General features: G+C 59.1%; 1 protein-coding gene across 3 annotated transcripts in view; it reads right to left on the bottom strand.

Annotated features, from left to right (window-relative positions):
• Positions 1–938: 938 nt before the first annotated feature.
• Positions 939–16616, bottom strand: part of LOC138753172 (estrogen receptor beta-like) — a 113786-nt gene continuing 98108 nt past the window's right edge. For all 3 annotated transcript variants that reach the window (XM_069915792.1, XM_069915791.1, XM_069915793.1), the window contains 2 exons: positions 2438–2618; positions 939–1403 (listed from right to left, as the gene is read on the bottom strand). In XM_069915792.1, the coding sequence (XP_069771893.1) occupies positions 1247–1403; positions 2438–2618 (338 nt within the window). In that variant the 3' untranslated portion in view covers positions 939–1246. The remainder of the gene's footprint in view (positions 1404–2437; positions 2619–16616) is intronic.

Raw genomic sequence — 16616 nt, 5'->3', positions numbered from 1 at the left:
TCCACACCATCTCTCTCTCTCCCCCTCCACACCGTCTCTCTATCCCCCTTCACTCCGTCTCTCTCTCCCCCTCCACACCGTCTCTCTCTCTCTCTCTCTCTCTCTCTCTCTCTCTCTCCCCTCCACACCGTCTCTCTCTCCCACTCCACTCCATCTCTCTCCCCCCCTCCACCCATTCTCTCTCTCCCCCTCTACCCTGTCTCTCTCCCCCCCCTCCACTCCGTCTCTCTCCCCCCTCCACACCGTCTCTCTCTCCCACTCCACTCCATCTCTCTCCCCCTCCACCCATTCTCTCTCTCCCCCTCTACCCTGTCTCTCTCCCCCCCTCCACTCCGTCTCTCTCCCCCTCCACACCGTCTCTCTCTCCCCCCTCCACTCCGTCTCTCTCTCTCCCCCCCCTCCACTCCATCTCTCTCTCCCCCTCCACACCATGTCTTTCCCCCTCCACTCCGTCTCTCTCTCTCCCCTCCATACCATCTCTCTCTCCACCTCCACACCGTCACTCTCCCCCTCCACACCGTCTCTCTCTCTCCCACTCCACACCGTCTCTCTCTCTCTCTCTCTCTCCCCCCTCCACACCGTCTCTCTCCCCCTCCACTCCATCTCTCTCCCCCCTCCAGCCATTCTCTCTCTCCCCCTCCACCCTCTCTCTCCCCCCTCCACTCCGTCTCTCTCTCTCTCCCCTCCTCTGTCTCTCTCCTCACCCCTCCACACTGTCTCTCTCTCTCTCTCTCTCTCCCCCACCACCCCCATCTCTCTCTCTCCCTCCACACCGTCTCTCTCTCTCCCTCTCCCCCTCCACCCCATCTCTCTCCCCTCCTCCACACCGTCTCTCTCTCTCCCCCTCCACCCCGTCCCTCTCTCCCCCCTCCACATCGTCTCTCTCTCCCCCTCCACACCGTCTTTCTCTCTCCCCCCCCCCTCCACACTGTCTCCCTCTCCCCTCATCACTATCTGCCCCGAATCAGGTATCCCTCCTTGTCCCCTCTCTTGATGTTGTCCTCCTGGCTGCCAGTTAACGGAGATCGGACCATTTCCGAAATTTCTCCCAATCCTGTCTGCTGGGGCTGGAGGAATCTGGGGTTGTGGGGCAGCAGGGGGGAGGTGGGAGGAGGTTGCAGCGGGACTGAGGTGGGGACATTCTACAGGCTGGGTTAACCCTGCGGTTCACTGTTTCCCGGCCAAGGTGACAGCAGAGGCTCAGGAGGGAGGGTTTCTCAGTGGGGAAGGGAGGTAGGGGTTGAGTTCAGAGGTTGTCCGCCTTCGATTGTCCACATTCGTGCTTGTCGGGGGGTCTCCGGTAGCTGTAGGTGACGTGAGCATCCAACATCTCCAACAGCAGGTCGTAGAATGGGACCACCTTCTTACACTTCATGCTGTACAGGTGCTCCATGCCCTTGTTACTGTGGACACACAACAGGCATGGGAAACCTTCAAACTACAGGTACACAGCACAGTGTAGCCATGGGTCATGGACACAGGTCACGGTGTGGTTACAGACATGGGACACAGACACAGGTCAAGGCATGGTTACAGACACGGGACCCAGTTTAGTCACGGACATGGGTCATGGTTATAGACATGGGTCATGGCATGGTTACAGATACGGGCCATGGTGTCGTTAAAGACATGGGTCATGACGTGGTTACAGACACAGGTCACATCGTGGTCACAGACATGGGTCACGGTGTGGTTACAGACATGGGATACGGACACAGGTCATGACGTGGTTACGAACACAGAACATGGACATGGGTCACAGCGTGGTTACAGACATGGGACACACACGATTCAAGGCATGGTTACAGACACGGGAACCAGTCTAGTCACAGACATGGGTCACAGCATGGTTATAGACATGGGTCATGGCATGGTTTACAGATATGGACCATGGTGTAGTACAGACATGGGTCACAGACATGGGTCATGGTGTGGTCATGGACATGGGTCATGACATGGTTACAGAAACAGGTCACATCGTGGTCACAGACATGGGTCACGGTGTGGTTACAGATATGGGATACGGACATAGGTCATGATGTGTTTACAGACATGGGACAAGATGTGGTCGCAGACAGGTCATGTGCGGTTACAGACACGGGTCACGGTGTGGTCACAGACACGGTTCACGGTGTGGTCACAGACACGTCATGTGGTTAGAGGCACGGATCACATGGTGTCGCCGGACAGCTGGATTCAAGGCAACAGTGTTAGTCCGATATCGAGGTGGGGGGTTGGGAGGGGTTCAGTGCAAGCAGGTGGGAGGAGGATGGGTGGGGACAAGATGGAGGGATGGACCAGTGAGCTTGGGAGGGAGGGGGTGGAGAGAGAGGGGAAGGGGAGTGGAGAGAGGGAGCAGATGGAAGGAGAAAAGAGAGGGAAGGGCTGAATGGAGGGAGGAGAGAGGTGCAGGGCGGGAGGGAGGGGCCAGCCCTACCTTGCGTGCCGGATGTGGGAGAGCAGCATGAGGAGGTGGGCGAGGCGTGTGGCCTGCTGCTGGGGAGGAATCCCGCTGCGGACCATGCACCAGATCAGTGTATCTGTGATGGTGTCCAGAATCTTGTGCAGCTTCTCCCTGTTCTCCTGCTCCTCCACTACGTCGGAATGCGGAAACATGCCTGCGGAGAGAGACCATGCCCGTCAGGTCCGTGTGGACAGAACCAGCCTGCACTGTGGACACGGCCTGCCTGCGCGTCCCACGTTCCTCCTCACACCCAGGCCTCACCCCCACAAGACCACCCCCCCCTTCCTTCCAGGCCCTGGAGCCAAAGCCCGAGGTGCTAGAATGTTCCAGCCCATCTCCTCCTCACTTTCACAGTTGTCAAGTTTATTGCCATCTGATTGTACAACCTGACAAAACATTGTTCTCCGGTCCTCGGTGTAAACACGCAGACACACAACCAGACATAACACACAAACAGTATATACACAGGACAAGTATTTCATCTAGACAAATAAAAACATAAATATTGTTTTGTACAAATGAGTTGGAGGGTTAATGTGAGCAGTTCATCAGTCGTTCACCATTCTCACTGCCCGTGGGAAGAAGCTGATCCTCAGCCAGGTGGTGCTGGCTCTGATCCTCCTGGATCTCTTCCCCTGATGGGAGCAGCTGTTTGCAGGATGGAAGGGGTCCTCAATGATTTTTGTGCACCTTCTTCAGACAACGATCCCTGTAGATCACGTCGATGGGGGGAGGGAGACTCCAGTTTTCCTCTCTGCTACTCTTCTGATCCTGTGTATTGACCGCCGATTCATTTCTCTGCAGAAACCATACCTACACTGTGATGTAGCCGGCCAGGACATGTTCAATAGAGCTCCAGAAGAAGGTTGACATAATGGTGTCCGGACGCTTTGCCCGCTTCAGTCTTCTCAGGAAGTGCAGTCGCTGTTGCACCTTCCTAACAAGTGAAGAGATGTTGAATGTCCGCGATGGGTCACTAGTTAAGTGAACTCCAAGGAACTTGGTGCTATTCACTCCCTCCACCATAGAGTCCGACAATGTGTGCCACAGTTCCCCAAATTGAGGTCTGACCATCCCCTGCCTCAGTTTATGAATGTCAGGGTGAAAAACACGTTGTAAACTGTCCTCTGATCTTTCCCAGGGTTTAATGCCCCATCCCCCCAATTCTCCCCCTGAAAAACGTGTTTGACATCCCTGAAATATTTTTCCTTCCTCTGTACTGAACCAATGGCCTCATTCGCCAGCCTCCCAGCAATCGCCCCCCCCCCACCATCCCCAGTCTGTTACAGTGGGTCACAGAGCACAGGGTGGGGGGGTTACAGTGAGACACAGAGTGCAGGGTGGGGGGGTTACAGTGAGTCACAGAGTGAAGGGTGGGGGTTACAGTGAGACACAGAGTGCAGGGTGGGGGGTTACAGTGAGTCACAGAGTGCAGGGTGGGGGGTTACAGTGAGTCACAGAGTGCAGGGTGGGGGGTTACAGTGGGACACAGTGCAGGGTGGGGGGTTACAGTGGGTCACAGAGTGCAGGGTGGGGGGTTACAGTGAGACACAGAGTGCAGGGTGGGGGGGGTTACAGTGGGACACAGAGTGCAGGGTGGGGGGGTTACAGTGGGTCACAGAGTGCAGGGTGGGGGTTACAGTGGGACGCAGAGTGCAGGGTGGGGGGTTACAGTGAGACACAGAGTGCAGGGTGGGGGGTTACAGTGGGACACAGAGTGCAGGGTGGGGGGTTACAGTGAGTCACAGAGTGCAGGGTGGGGGGTTACAGTGGGACACAGTGCAGGGTGGGGGGTTACAGTGGGTCACAGAGTGCAGGGTGGGGGGTTACAGTGAGACACAGAGTGCAGGGTGGGGGGGGTTACAGTGGGACACAGAGTGCCGGGTGGGGGGGTTACAGTGGGTCACAGAGTGCAGGGTGGGGGGTTACAGTGGGACACAGAGTGCAGGGTGGGGGGGTTACAGTGAGACACAGAGTGCAGGGTGGGGGGTTACAGTGGGTCACAGAGTGCAGGGTGGGGGGTTACAGTGGGACACAGAGTGCAGGGTGGGGTGTTACAGTGAGACACAGAGTGTAGGGTGGGGGGTTACAGTGAGACACAGAGTGCAGGGTGGGGGTTACAGTGGGACACAGAGTGCAGAGTGGGGTGTTACAGTGAGACACAGAGTGCAGGGTGGGGGGTTACAGTGAGTCACAGAGTGAAGTGTGGGGGGGTTACAGTGGGACACAGAGTGCAGGGTGGGGGGTTACAGTGAGACACAGAGTGCAGGGTGGGGGGTTACAGTGAGTCACAGAGTGCAGGGTGGGGGGTTACAGTGGGACACAGAGTGCAGGGTGGGGGTTACAGTGAGTCACAGAGTGCAGGGTGGGGGGGTTACAGTGAGACACAGAGTGCAGGGTGGGGGGTTACAGTGGGACACAGAGTGCAGGGTGGGGGGTTACAGTGAGACACAGAGTGCAGGGTGGGGGGTTACAGTGGGACACAGAGTGCAGGGTGGGGGGTTACAGTGAGTCACAGAGTGCAGTGTGGGGGTTAGAGTGGGTCACAGAGTGCAGGGTGGGGGTTACAGTGGGCCACAGAGTGCAGGGTGGGGGGTTACAGTTGGACACAGAGTGCAGGGTGGGGTGTTACAGTGAGACACAGAGTGTAGGGTGGGGGGTTACAGTGAGACACAGAGTGCAGGGTGGGGGGTTACAGTGGGACACAGAGTGCAGGGTGGGGTGTTACAGTGAGACACAGAGTGCAGGGTGGGGGGTTACAGTGGGTCACAGAGTGCAGGGTGGGGGGTTACAGTGAGACACAGAGTGCAGGGTGGGGGTTACAGTGAGTCACAGAGTGCAGGGTGGGGGTTACAGTGGGCCACAGAGTGCAGGGTGGGGGGTTACAGTGGGCCACAGAGTGCAGGGTGGGGGGTTACAGTGGGTCACAGAGTGCAGGGTGGGGGGTTACAGTGGGTCACAGAGTGCAGGGTGGGGGGTTACAGTGGGTCACAGAGTGCAGGGTGGGGGGTTACAGTGGGTCACAGAGTGCAGGGTCGGGGGTTACAGTGAGACACAGAATGCAGGGTGGGGGGATACAGTGAGTCACAGAGTGCGGGGTGGGGGGTTACAGTGAGTCACAGAGTGAAGGGTGGGGATTACAGTGAGACACAGAGTGCAGGGTGGGGGGTTACAGTGGGCCACAGAGTGCAGGGTGGGGGGTTACAGTTGGACACAGAGTGCAGGGTGGGGTGTTACAGTGAGACACAGAGTGTAGGGTGGGGGGTTACAGTGAGACACAGAGTGCAGGGTGGGGGGTTACAGTGGGACACAGAGTGCAGGGTGGGGTGTTACAGTGAGACACAGAGTGCAGGGTGGGGGGTTACAGTGGGTCACAGAGTGCAGGGTGGGGGGTTACAGTGAGACACAGAGTGCAGGGTGGGGGTTACAGTGAGTCACAGAGTGCAGGGTGGGGGTTACAGTGGGCCACAGAGTGCAGGGTGGGGGGTTACAGTGGGCCACAGAGTGCAGGGTGGGGGGTTACAGTGGGTCACAGAGTGCAGGGTGGGGGGTTACAGTGGGTCACAGAGTGCAGGGTGGGGGGTTACAGTGGGTCACAGAGTGCAGGGTGGGGGGTTACAGTGGGTCACAGAGTGCAGGGTCGGGGGTTACAGTGAGACACAGAATGCAGGGTGGGGGGATACAGTGAGTCACAGAGTGCGGGGTGGGGGTTACAGTGAGTCACAGAGTGAAGGGTGGGGATTACAGTGAGACACAGAGTGCAGGGTGGGGTGTTACAGTGGGTCACAGAGCGCGGGGTGGGGGTTACAGTGAGACACAGAGTGCAGGGTGGGGTGTTACAGTGGGACTCAGAGAGCAGGGTGGGGGTTACAGTGAGTCACAGAGTGCAGGGTGGGGGGTTACAGTGGGTCACAGAGTGTAGGGTGGGGGGTTACAGTGGGACACAGAGTGCAGGGTGGGGTGTTACAGTGAGACACAGAGTGTAGGGTGGGGGGTTACAGTGAGTCACAGAGTGCAGGCCGGGGTTACAGTGAGACACAGAGTGCAGGGTGGGGGGTTACAGTGGGACACAGAGTGCAGGGTGGGGTGTTACAGTGAGACACAGAGTGTAGGGTGGGGGGTTACAGTGAGACACAGAGTGCAGGGTGGAGGGTTACAGTGGGACACAGAGTGCAGGGTGGGGGGTTACAGTGAGACACAGAGTGCAGGGTGGGGGGTTACAGTGAGTCACAGAGTGCAGGGTGGGGGGTTACAGTGGGACACAGAGTGCAGGGTGGGGGTTACAGTGAGTCACAGAGTGCAAGGTGGGGGGGTTACAGTGAGACACAGAGTGCAGGGTGGGGGGTTACAGTGGGACACAGAGTGCAGGGTGGGGGGTTACAGTGAGACACAGAGTGCAGGGTGGGGGTTACAGTGGGACACAGAGTGCAGGGTGGGGGGTTACAGTGAGTCACAGAGTGCAGTGTGGGGGTTAGAGTGGGTCACAGAGTGCAGGGTGGGGGTTACAGTGGGCCACAGAGTGCAGGGTGGGGGGTTACAGTTGGACACAGAGTGCAGGGTGGGGGTTACAGTGAGTCACAGAGTGCAGGGTGGGGGTTACAGTGGGCCACAGAGTGCAGGGTGGGGGGTTACAGTGGGCCACAGAGTGCAGGGTGGGGGGTTACAGTGGGTCACAGAGTGCAGGGTGGGGGGTTACAGTGGGTCACAGAGTGCAGGGTGGGGGGTTACAGTGGGTCACAGAGTGCAGGGTGGGGGGTTACAGTGGGTCACAGAGTGCAGGGTTGGGGGTTACAGTGAGACACAGAATGCAGGGTGGGGGGATACAGTGAGTCACAGAGTGCGGGGTGGGGGGTTACAGTGAGTCACAGAGTGAAGGGTGGGGAATACAGTGAGACACAGAGTGCAGGGTGGGGTGTTACAGTGGGTCACAGAGCGCGGGGTGGGGGTTATAGTGAGACACAGAGTGCAGGGTGGGTTGTTACAGTGGGACACAGAGTGAAGAGTGGGGGTTACAGTGAGACACAGAGTGCAGGGTGGGGTGTTACAGTGCGACTCAGAGAGCAGGGTGGGGGTTACAGTGGGTCACAGAGTGTAGGGTGGGGGGTTACAGTGAGACACGGAGTGCAGGGTGGGGGGTTACAGTGGGTCGCAGAGCGCAGGGTGGGGGGTTATAGTGAGACACTGAGTGCAGGGTGGGGGGTTACAGTGAGTCACAGAGCGCAGGGCGGAGGTTACAGTGAGTCACAGAGTGCAGGGTGGGGGGTTACAGTGTGTCACAGAGTGCAGGGTGGGGGTTACAGTGGGACACAGAGCGCACCGTGGGGGTTACAGTGGGTCACAGAGTGCAGGGTGGGGGGTTACAGTGAGTCACAGAGTGCAGGGTGGGGGGTTACAGTGGGTCAAAGAGTGCAGGGTGGGGGCTTACAGTGGGACACAGAGGGCAGGGTGGGGGTTACAGTGGGTCACAGAGTGCAGGGTGGGGGGTTACAGTGAGTCACAGAGTGCAGGGTGGGGGTTACAGTGAGACACAGAGTGCAGGGTGGGGGGTTACAGTGTGTCACAGAGTGCAGGGTGGGGGTTACAGTGGGACACAGAGCGCACCGTGGGGGTTACAGTGGGTCACAGAGTGCAGGGTGGGGGGTTACAGTGAGTCACAGAGTGCAGGGTGGGGGGTTACAGTGGGTCAAAGAGTGCAGGGTGGGGGCTTACAGTGGGACACAGAGGGCAGGGTGGGGGTTACAGTGGGTCACAGAGTGCAGGGTGGGGGGTTACAGTGAGTCACAGAGTGCAGGGTGGGGGTTACAGTGAGACACAGAGTGCAGGGTGGGGGCTTACAGTGAGTCACAGAGTGCAGGGTGGGGGGTTACAGTGGGTCACAGAGTGCAGGGTGGGGGGTTACAGTTGGTCAAAGAGTGCAGGGTGGGGGCTTACAGTGGGACACAGAGGGCAGGGTGGGGGTTACAGTGGGTCACAGAGTGCAGGGTGGGGGATTACAGTGAGTCACAGAGTGCAGGGTGGGGGGTTACAGTGAGTCACAGAGTGCAGGGTGGGGGCTTACAGTGAGTCACAGAGTGCAGGGTGGGGGGTTACAGTGAGTCACAGAGTGCAGGGTGGGGGGTTACAGTGAGTCACAGAGTGCAGGGTGGGGGTTACAGTGAGACACAGAGTGCAGGGTGGGGGGTTACAGTGAGTCACAGAGTGCAGGGTGGGGGCTTACAGTGAGTCACAGAGTGCAGGGTGGGGGGTTACAGTGAGTCACAGAGTGCAGGGTGGGGGTGTTACAGTGAGACACAGAGTGCAGGGTGGGGGGTTACAGTGGGTCACAGAGTGCAGGGTGGGGGGTTACAGTGAGACACAGAGTGCAAGGTGGGGGGTTACAGTGAGAAAGAGAGTGCAGGGTGGGGGGTTACAGTGAGACACAGAGTGCAGCGTGGGGGGGTTACAGTGAGTCACAGAGTGCAGGGTGGGGGGTTACAGTGAGACACAGAGTGCAGGGTGGGGGGTTACAGTGAGACACAGAGTGCAGCGTGGGGGGGTTACAGTGAGACACAGAGTGCAGGGTGGGGGGTTACAGTGAGTCACAGAGCGCAGGGTGGGGGTTACAGTGGGACACAGAGCGCAGGGTGGGGGTTACAGTGGGTCACAGAGAGTAGGGTGAGGGTTACAGTGGGACACAGAGTGCAGGGTGGGGGGTTACAGTGAGACACAGAGCGCAGGGTGGGGGGTTACAGTGAGACACAGAGCGCAGGGTGGGGGTTACAGTGAGACACAGAGTGCAGGGTGGGGGGTTACAGTGAGTCACAGTGCGCAGGGTGGGGGTTACAGTGGGACACAGTGCGCAGGGTGGGGGGTTACAGTGAGTCACAGAGTGAAGGGTGGGGATTACAGTGAGACACAGAGTGCAGGGTGGGGGGTTACAGTGGGCCACAGAGTGCAGGGTGGGGGGTTACAGTTGGACACAGAGTGCAGGGTGGGGTGTTACAGTGAGACACAGAGTGTAGGGTGGGGGGTTACAGTGAGACACAGAGTGCAGGGTGGGGGGTTACAGTGGGACACAGAGTGCAGGGTGGGGTGTTACAGTGAGACACAGAGTGCAGGGTGGGGGGTTACAGTGGGTCACAGAGTGCAGGGTGGGGGGTTACAGTGAGACACAGAGTGCAGGGTGGGGGTTACAGTGAGTCACAGAGTGCAGGGTGGGGGTTACAGTGGGCCACAGAGTGCAGGGTGGGAGGTTACAGTGGGCCACAGAGTGCAGGGTGGGGGGTTACAGTGGGTCACAGAGTGCAGGGTGGGGGGTTACAGTGGGTCACAGAGTGCAGGGTGGGGGGTTACAGTGGGTCACAGAGTGCAGGGTGGGGGGTTACAGTGGGTCACAGAGTGCAGGGTCGGGGGTTACAGTGAGACACAGAATGCAGGGTGGGGGGATACAGTGAGTCACAGAGTGCGGGGTGGGGGGTTACAGTGAGTCACAGAGTGAAGGGTGGGGATTACAGTGAGACACAGAGTGCAGGGTGGGGTGTTACAGTGGGTCACAGAGCGCGGGGTGGGGGTTACAGTGAGACACAGAGTGCAGGGTGGGGTGTTACAGTGGGACTCAGAGAGCAGGGTGGGGGTTACAGTGAGTCACAGAGTGCAGGGTGGGGGGTTACAGTGGGTCACAGAGTGTAGGGTGGGGGGTTACAGTGGGACACAGAGTGCAGGGTGGGGTGTTACAGTGAGACACAGAGTGTAGGGTGGGGGGTTACAGTGAGTCACAGGGTGCAGGCCGGGGTTACAGTGAGACACAGAGTGCAGGGTGGGGGGTTACAGTGGGTCACAGAGTGCAGGGTGGGGTGTTACAGTGAGACACAGAGTGCAGGGTGGGGGGTTACAGTGGGACACAGAGTGTAGGGTGGGGGGTTACAGTGAGACACAGAGTGCAGGGTGGGGGGTTACAGTGGGACACAGAGTGCAGGGTGGGGGGTTACAGTGAGACACAGAGTGCAGGGTGGGGGGTTACAGTGAGTCACAGAGTGCAGGGTGGGGGGTTACAGTGGGACACAGAGTGCAGGGTGGGGGTTACAGTGAGTCACAGAGTGCAAGGTGGGGGGGTTACAGTGAGACACAGAGTGCAGGGTGGGGGGTTACAGTGGGACACAGAGTGCAGGGTGGGGGGTTACAGTGAGACACAGAGTGCAGGGTGGGGGGTTACAGTGGGACACAGAGTGCAGGGTGGGGGGTTACAGTGAGTCACAGAGTGCAGTGTGGGGGTTAGAGTGGGTCACAGAGTGCAGGGTGGGGGTTACAGTGGGCCACAGAGTGCAGGGTGGGGGGTTACAGTTGGACACAGAGTGCAGGGTGGGGGTTACAGTGAGTCACAGAGTGCAGGGTGGGGGTTACAGTGGGCCACAGAGTGCAGGGTGGGGGGTTACAGTGGGCCACAGAGTGCAGGGTGGGGGGTTACAGTGGGTCACAGAGTGCAGGGTGGGGGGTTACAGTGGGTCACAGAGTGCAGGGTGGGGGGTTACAATGGGTCACAGAGTGCAGGGTGGGGGGTTACAGTGGGTCACAGAGTGCAGGGTTGGGGGTTACAGTGAGACACAGAATGCAGGGTGGGGGGATACAGTGAGTCACAGAGTGCGGGGTGGGGGGTTACAGTGAGTCACAGAGTGAAGGGTGGGGAATACAGTGAGACACAGAGTGCAGGGTGGGGTGTTACAGTGGGTCACAGAGCGCGGGGTGGGGGTTATAGTGAGACACAGAGTGCAGGGTGGGTTGTTACAGTGGGACACAGAGTGAAGAGTGGGGGTTACAGTGAGACACAGAGTGCAGGGTGGGGTGTTACAGTGCGACTCAGAGAGCAGGGTGGGGGTTACAGTGGGTCACAGAGTGTAGGGTGGGGGGTTACAGTGAGACACGGAGTGCAGGGTGGGGGGTTACAGTGGGTCGCAGAGCGCAGGGTGGGGGGTTATAGTGAGACACTGAGTGCAGGGTGGGGGGTTACAGTGAGTCACAGAGCGCAGGGCGGAGGTTACAGTGAGTCACAGAGTGCAGGGTGGGGGGTTACAGTGTGTCACAGAGTGCAGGGTGGGGGTTACAGTGGGACACAGAGCGCACCGTGGGGGTTACAGTGGGTCACAGAGTGCAGGGTGGGGGGTTACAGTGAGTCACAGAGTGCAGGGTGGGGGGTTACAGTGGGTCAAAGAGTGCAGGGTGGGGGCTTACAGTGGGACACAGAGGGCAGGGTGGGGGTTACAGTGGGTCACAGAGTGCAGGGTGGGGGGTTACAGTGAGTCACAGAGTGCAGGGTGGGGGTTACAGTGAGACACAGAGTGCAGGGTGGGGGGTTACAGTGTGTCACAGAGTGCAGGGTGGGGGTTACAGTGGGACACAGAGCGCACCGTGGGGGTTACAGTGGGTCACAGAGTGCAGGGTGGGGGGTTACAGTGAGTCACAGAGTGCAGGGTGGGGGGTTACAGTGGGTCAAAGAGTGCAGGGTGGGGGCTTACAGTGGGACACAGAGGGCAGGGTGGGGGTTACAGTGGGTCACAGAGTGCAGGGTGGGGGGTTACAGTGAGTCACAGAGTGCAGGGTGGGGGGTTACAGTGAGACACAGAGTGCAGGGTGGGGGCTTACAGTGAGTCACAGAGTGCAGGGTGGGGGGTTACAGTGGGTCACAGAGTGCAGGGTGGGGGGTTACAGTTGGTCAAAGAGTGCAGGGTGGGGGCTTACAGTGGGACACAGAGGGCAGGGTGGGGGTTACAGTGGGTCACAGAGTGCAGGGTGGGGGGTTACAGTGAGTCACAGAGTGCAGGGTGGGGGGTTACAGTGAGTCACAGAGTGCAGGGTTGGGGGTTACAGTGAGACTCAGAATGCAGGGTGGGGGGATACAGTGAGTCACAGAGTGCGGGGTGGGGGGTTACAGTGAGTCACAGAGTGAAGGGTGGGGAATACAGTGAGACACAGAGTGCAGGGTGGGGTGTTACAGTGGGTCACAGAGCGCGGGGTGGGGGTTATAGTGAGACACAGAGTGCAGGGTGGGTTGTTACAGTGGGACACAGAGTGAAGAGTGGGGGTTACAGTGAGACACAGAGTGCAGGGTGGGGTGTTACAGTGCGACTCAGAGAGCAGGGTGGGGGTTACAGTGGGTCACAGAGTGTAGGGTGGGGGGTTACAGTGAGACACGGAGTGCAGGGTGGGGGGTTACAGTGGGTCGCAGAGCGCAGGGTGGGGGGTTATAGTGAGACACTGAGTGCAGGGTGGGGGGTTACAGTGAGTCACAGAGCGCAGGGCGGAGGTTACAGTGAGTCACAGAGTGCAGGGTGGGGGGTTACAGTGTGTCACAGAGTGCAGGGTGGGGGTTACAGTGGGACACAGAGCGCACCGTGGGGGTTACAGTGGGTCACAGAGTGCAGGGTGGGGGGTTACAGTGAGTCACAGAGTGCAGGGTGGGGGGTTACAGTGGGTCAAAGAGTGCAGGGTGGGGGCTTACAGTGGGACACAGAGGGCAGGGTGGGGGTTACAGTGGGTCACAGAGTGCAGGGTGGGGGGTTACAGTGAGTCACAGAGTGCAGGGTGGGGGTTACAGTGAGACACAGAGTGCAGGGTGGGGGGTTACAGTGTGTCACAGAGTGCAGGGTGGGGGTTACAGTGGGACACAGAGCTCACCGTGGGGGTTACAGTGGGTCACAGAGTGCAGGGTGGGGGGTTACAGTGAGTCACAGAGTGCAGGGTGGGGGGTTACAGTGGGTCAAAGAGTGCAGGGTGGGGGCTTACAGTGGGACACAGAGGGCAGGGTGGGGGTTACAGTGGGTCACAGAGTGCAGGGTGGGGGGTTACAGTGAGTCACAGAGTGCAGGGTGGGGGTTACAGTGAGACACAGAGTGCAGGGTGGGGGCTTACAGTGAGTCACAGAGTGCAGGGTGGGGGGTTACAGTGAGTCACAGAGTGCAGGGTGGGGGGTTACAGTGAGTCACAGAGTGCAGGGTGGGGGCTTACAGTGAGTCACAGAGTGCAGGGTGGGGGGTTACAGTGAGTCACAGAATGCAGGGTGGGGGGATACAGTGAGTCACAGAGTGCGGGGTGGGGGGTTACAGTGAGTCACAGAGTGAAGGGTGGGGAATACAGTGAGACACAGAGTGCAGGGTGGGGTGTTACAGTGGGTCACAGAGCGCGGGGTGGGGGTTATAGTGAGACACAGAGTGCAGGGTGGGTTGTTACAGTGGGACACAGAGTGAAGAGTGGGGGTTACAGTGAGACACAGAGTGCAGGGTGGGGTGTTACAGTGCGACTCAGAGAGCAGGGTGGGGGTTACAGTGGGTCACAGAGTGTAGGGTGGGGGGTTACAGTGAGACACGGAGTGCAGGGTGGGGGGTTACAGTGGGTCGCAGAGCGCAGGGTGGGGGGTTATAGTGAGACACTGAGTGCAGGGTGGGGGGTTACAGTGAGTCACAGAGCGCAGGGCGGAGGTTACAGTGAGTCACAGAGTGCAGGGTGGGGGGTTACAGTGTGTCACAGAGTGCAGGGTGGGGGTTACAGTGGGACACAGAGCGCACCGTGGGGGTTACAGTGGGTCACAGAGTGCAGGGTGGGGGGTTACAGTGAGTCACAGAGTGCAGGGTGGGGGGTTACAGTGGGTCAAAGAGTGCAGGGTGGGGGCTTACAGTGGGACACAGAGGGCAGGGTGGGGGTTACAGTGGGTCACAGAGTGCAGGGTGGGGGGTTACAGTGAGTCACAGAGTGCAGGGTGGGGGTTACAGTGAGACACAGAGTGCAGGGTGGGGGGTTACAGTGTGTCACAGAGTGCAGGGTGGGGGTTACAGTGGGACACAGAGCTCACCGTGGGGGTTACAGTGGGTCACAGAGTGCAGGGTGGGGGGTTACAGTGAGTCACAGAGTGCAGGGTGGGGGGTTACAGTGGGTCAAAGAGTGCAGGGTGGGGGCTTACAGTGGGACACAGAGGGCAGGGTGGGGGTTACAGTGGGTCACAGAGTGCAGGGTGGGGGGTTACAGTGAGTCACAGAGTGCAGGGTGGGGGTTACAGTGAGACACAGAGTGCAGGGTGGGGGCTTACAGTGAGTCACAGAGTGCAGGGTGGGGGGTTACAGTGGGTCACAGAGTGCAGGGTGGGGGGTTACAGTTGGTCAAAGAGTGCAGGGTGGGGGCTTACAGTGGGACACAGAGGGCAGGGTGGGGGTTACAGTGGGTCACAGAGTGCAGGGTGGGGGGTTACAGTGAGTCACAGAGTGCAGGGTGGGGGGTTACAGTGAGTCACAGAGTGCAGGGTGGGGGGTTACAGTGAGTCACAGAGTGCAGGGTGGGGGGTTACAGTGAGTAACAGAGTGCAGGGTGGGGGGTTACAGTGAGTCACAGAGTGCAGGGTGGGGGCTTACAGTGAGTCACAGAGTGCAGGGTGGGGGGTTACAGTGAGTCACAGAGTGCAGGGTGGGGGGTTACAGTGAGTCACAGAGTGCAGGGTGGGGGTTACAGTGAGACACAGAGTGCAGGGTGGGGGGTTACAGTGAGTCACAGAGTGCAGGGTGGGGGCTTACAGTGAGTCACAGAGTGCAGGGTGGGGGGTTACAGTGAGTCACAGAGTGCAGGGTGGGGGTGTTACAGTGAGACACAGAGTGCAGGGTGGGGGGTTACAGTGGGTCACAGAGTGCAGGGTGGGGGGTTACAGTGAGACACAGAGTGCAAGGTGGGGGGTTACAGTGAGAAAGAGAGTGCAGGGTGGGGGGTTACAGTGAGACACAGAGTGCAGCGTGGGGGGGGTTACAGTGAGTCACAGAGTGCAGGGTGGGGGGTTACAGTGAGACACAGAGTGCAGGGTGGGGGGTTACAGTGAGACACAGAGTGCAGCGTGGGGGGGTTACAGTGAGACACAGAGTGCAGGGTGGGGGGTTACAGTGAGTCACAGAGCGCAGGGTGGGGGTTACAGTGGGACACAGAGCGCAGGGTGGGGTTACAGTGGGTCACAGAGAGTAGGGTGAGGGTTACAGTGGGACACAGAGTGCAGGGTGGGGGGTTACAGTGAGACACAGAGCGCAGGGTGGGGGGTTACAGTGAGACACAGAGCGCAGGGTGGGGGTTACAGTGAGACACAGAGTGCAGGGTGGGGGGTTACAGTGAGTCACAGTGCGCAGGGTGGGGGTTACAGTGGGACACAGTGCGCAGGGTGGGGGGTTACAGTGAGTCACAGAGTGAAGGGTGGGGATTACAGTGAGACACAGAGTGCAGGGTGGGGGGTTACAGTGGGCCACAGAGTGCAGGGTGGGGGGTTACAGTTGGACACAGAGTGCAGGGTGGGGTGTTACAGTGAGACACAGAGTGTAGGGTGGGGGGTTACAGTGAGACACAGAGTGCAGGGTGGGGGGTTACAGTGGGACACAGAGTGCAGGGTGGGGTGTTACAGTGAGACACAGAGTGCAGGGTGGGGGGTTACAGTGGGTCACAGAGTGCAGGGTGGGGGGTTACAGTGAGACACAGAGTGCAGGGTGGGGGTTACAGTGAGTCACAGAGTGCAGGGTGGGGGTTACAGTGGGCCACAGAGTGCAGGGTGGGGGGTTACAGTGGGCCACAGAGTGCAGGGTGGGGGGTTACAGTGGGTCACAGAGTGCAGGGTGGGGGGTTACAGTGGGTCACAGAGTGCAGGGTGGGGGGTTACAGTGGGTCACAGAGTGCAGGGTGGGGGGTTACAGTGGGTCACAGAGTGCAGGGTCGGGGGTTACAGTGAGACACAGAATGCAGGGTGGGGGGATACAGTGAGTCACAGAGTGCGGGGTGGGGGGTTACAGTGAGTCACAGAGTGAAGGGTGGGGATTACAGTGAGACACAGAGTGCAGGGTGGGGTGTTACAGTGGGTCACAGAGCGCGGGGTGGGGGTTACAGTGAGACACAGAGTGCAGGGTGGGGTGTTACAGTGGGACTCAGAGAGCAGGGTGGGGGTTACAGTGAGTCACAGAGTGCAGGGTGGGGGGTTACAGTGGGTCACAGAGTGTAGGGTGGGGGGTTACAGTGGGACACAGAGTGCAGGGTGGGGTGTTACAGTGAGACACAGAGTGTAGGGTGGGGGGTTACAGTGAGTCACAGAGTGCAGGCCGGGGTTACAGTGAGACACAGAGTGCAGGGTGGGGGGTTACAGTGGGACACAGAGTGCAGGGTGGGGTGTTAC

This window comes from Narcine bancroftii, chromosome 2 (assembly GCF_036971445.1).
Source record: "Narcine bancroftii isolate sNarBan1 chromosome 2, sNarBan1.hap1, whole genome shotgun sequence".
In the NCBI taxonomy this organism is placed as follows: domain Eukaryota; kingdom Metazoa; phylum Chordata; class Chondrichthyes; order Torpediniformes; family Narcinidae; genus Narcine; species Narcine bancroftii.
The sequence above is the reverse complement of the archived record's forward strand: the minus strand, read 5'-3'. Positions and strand labels throughout refer to the sequence as shown.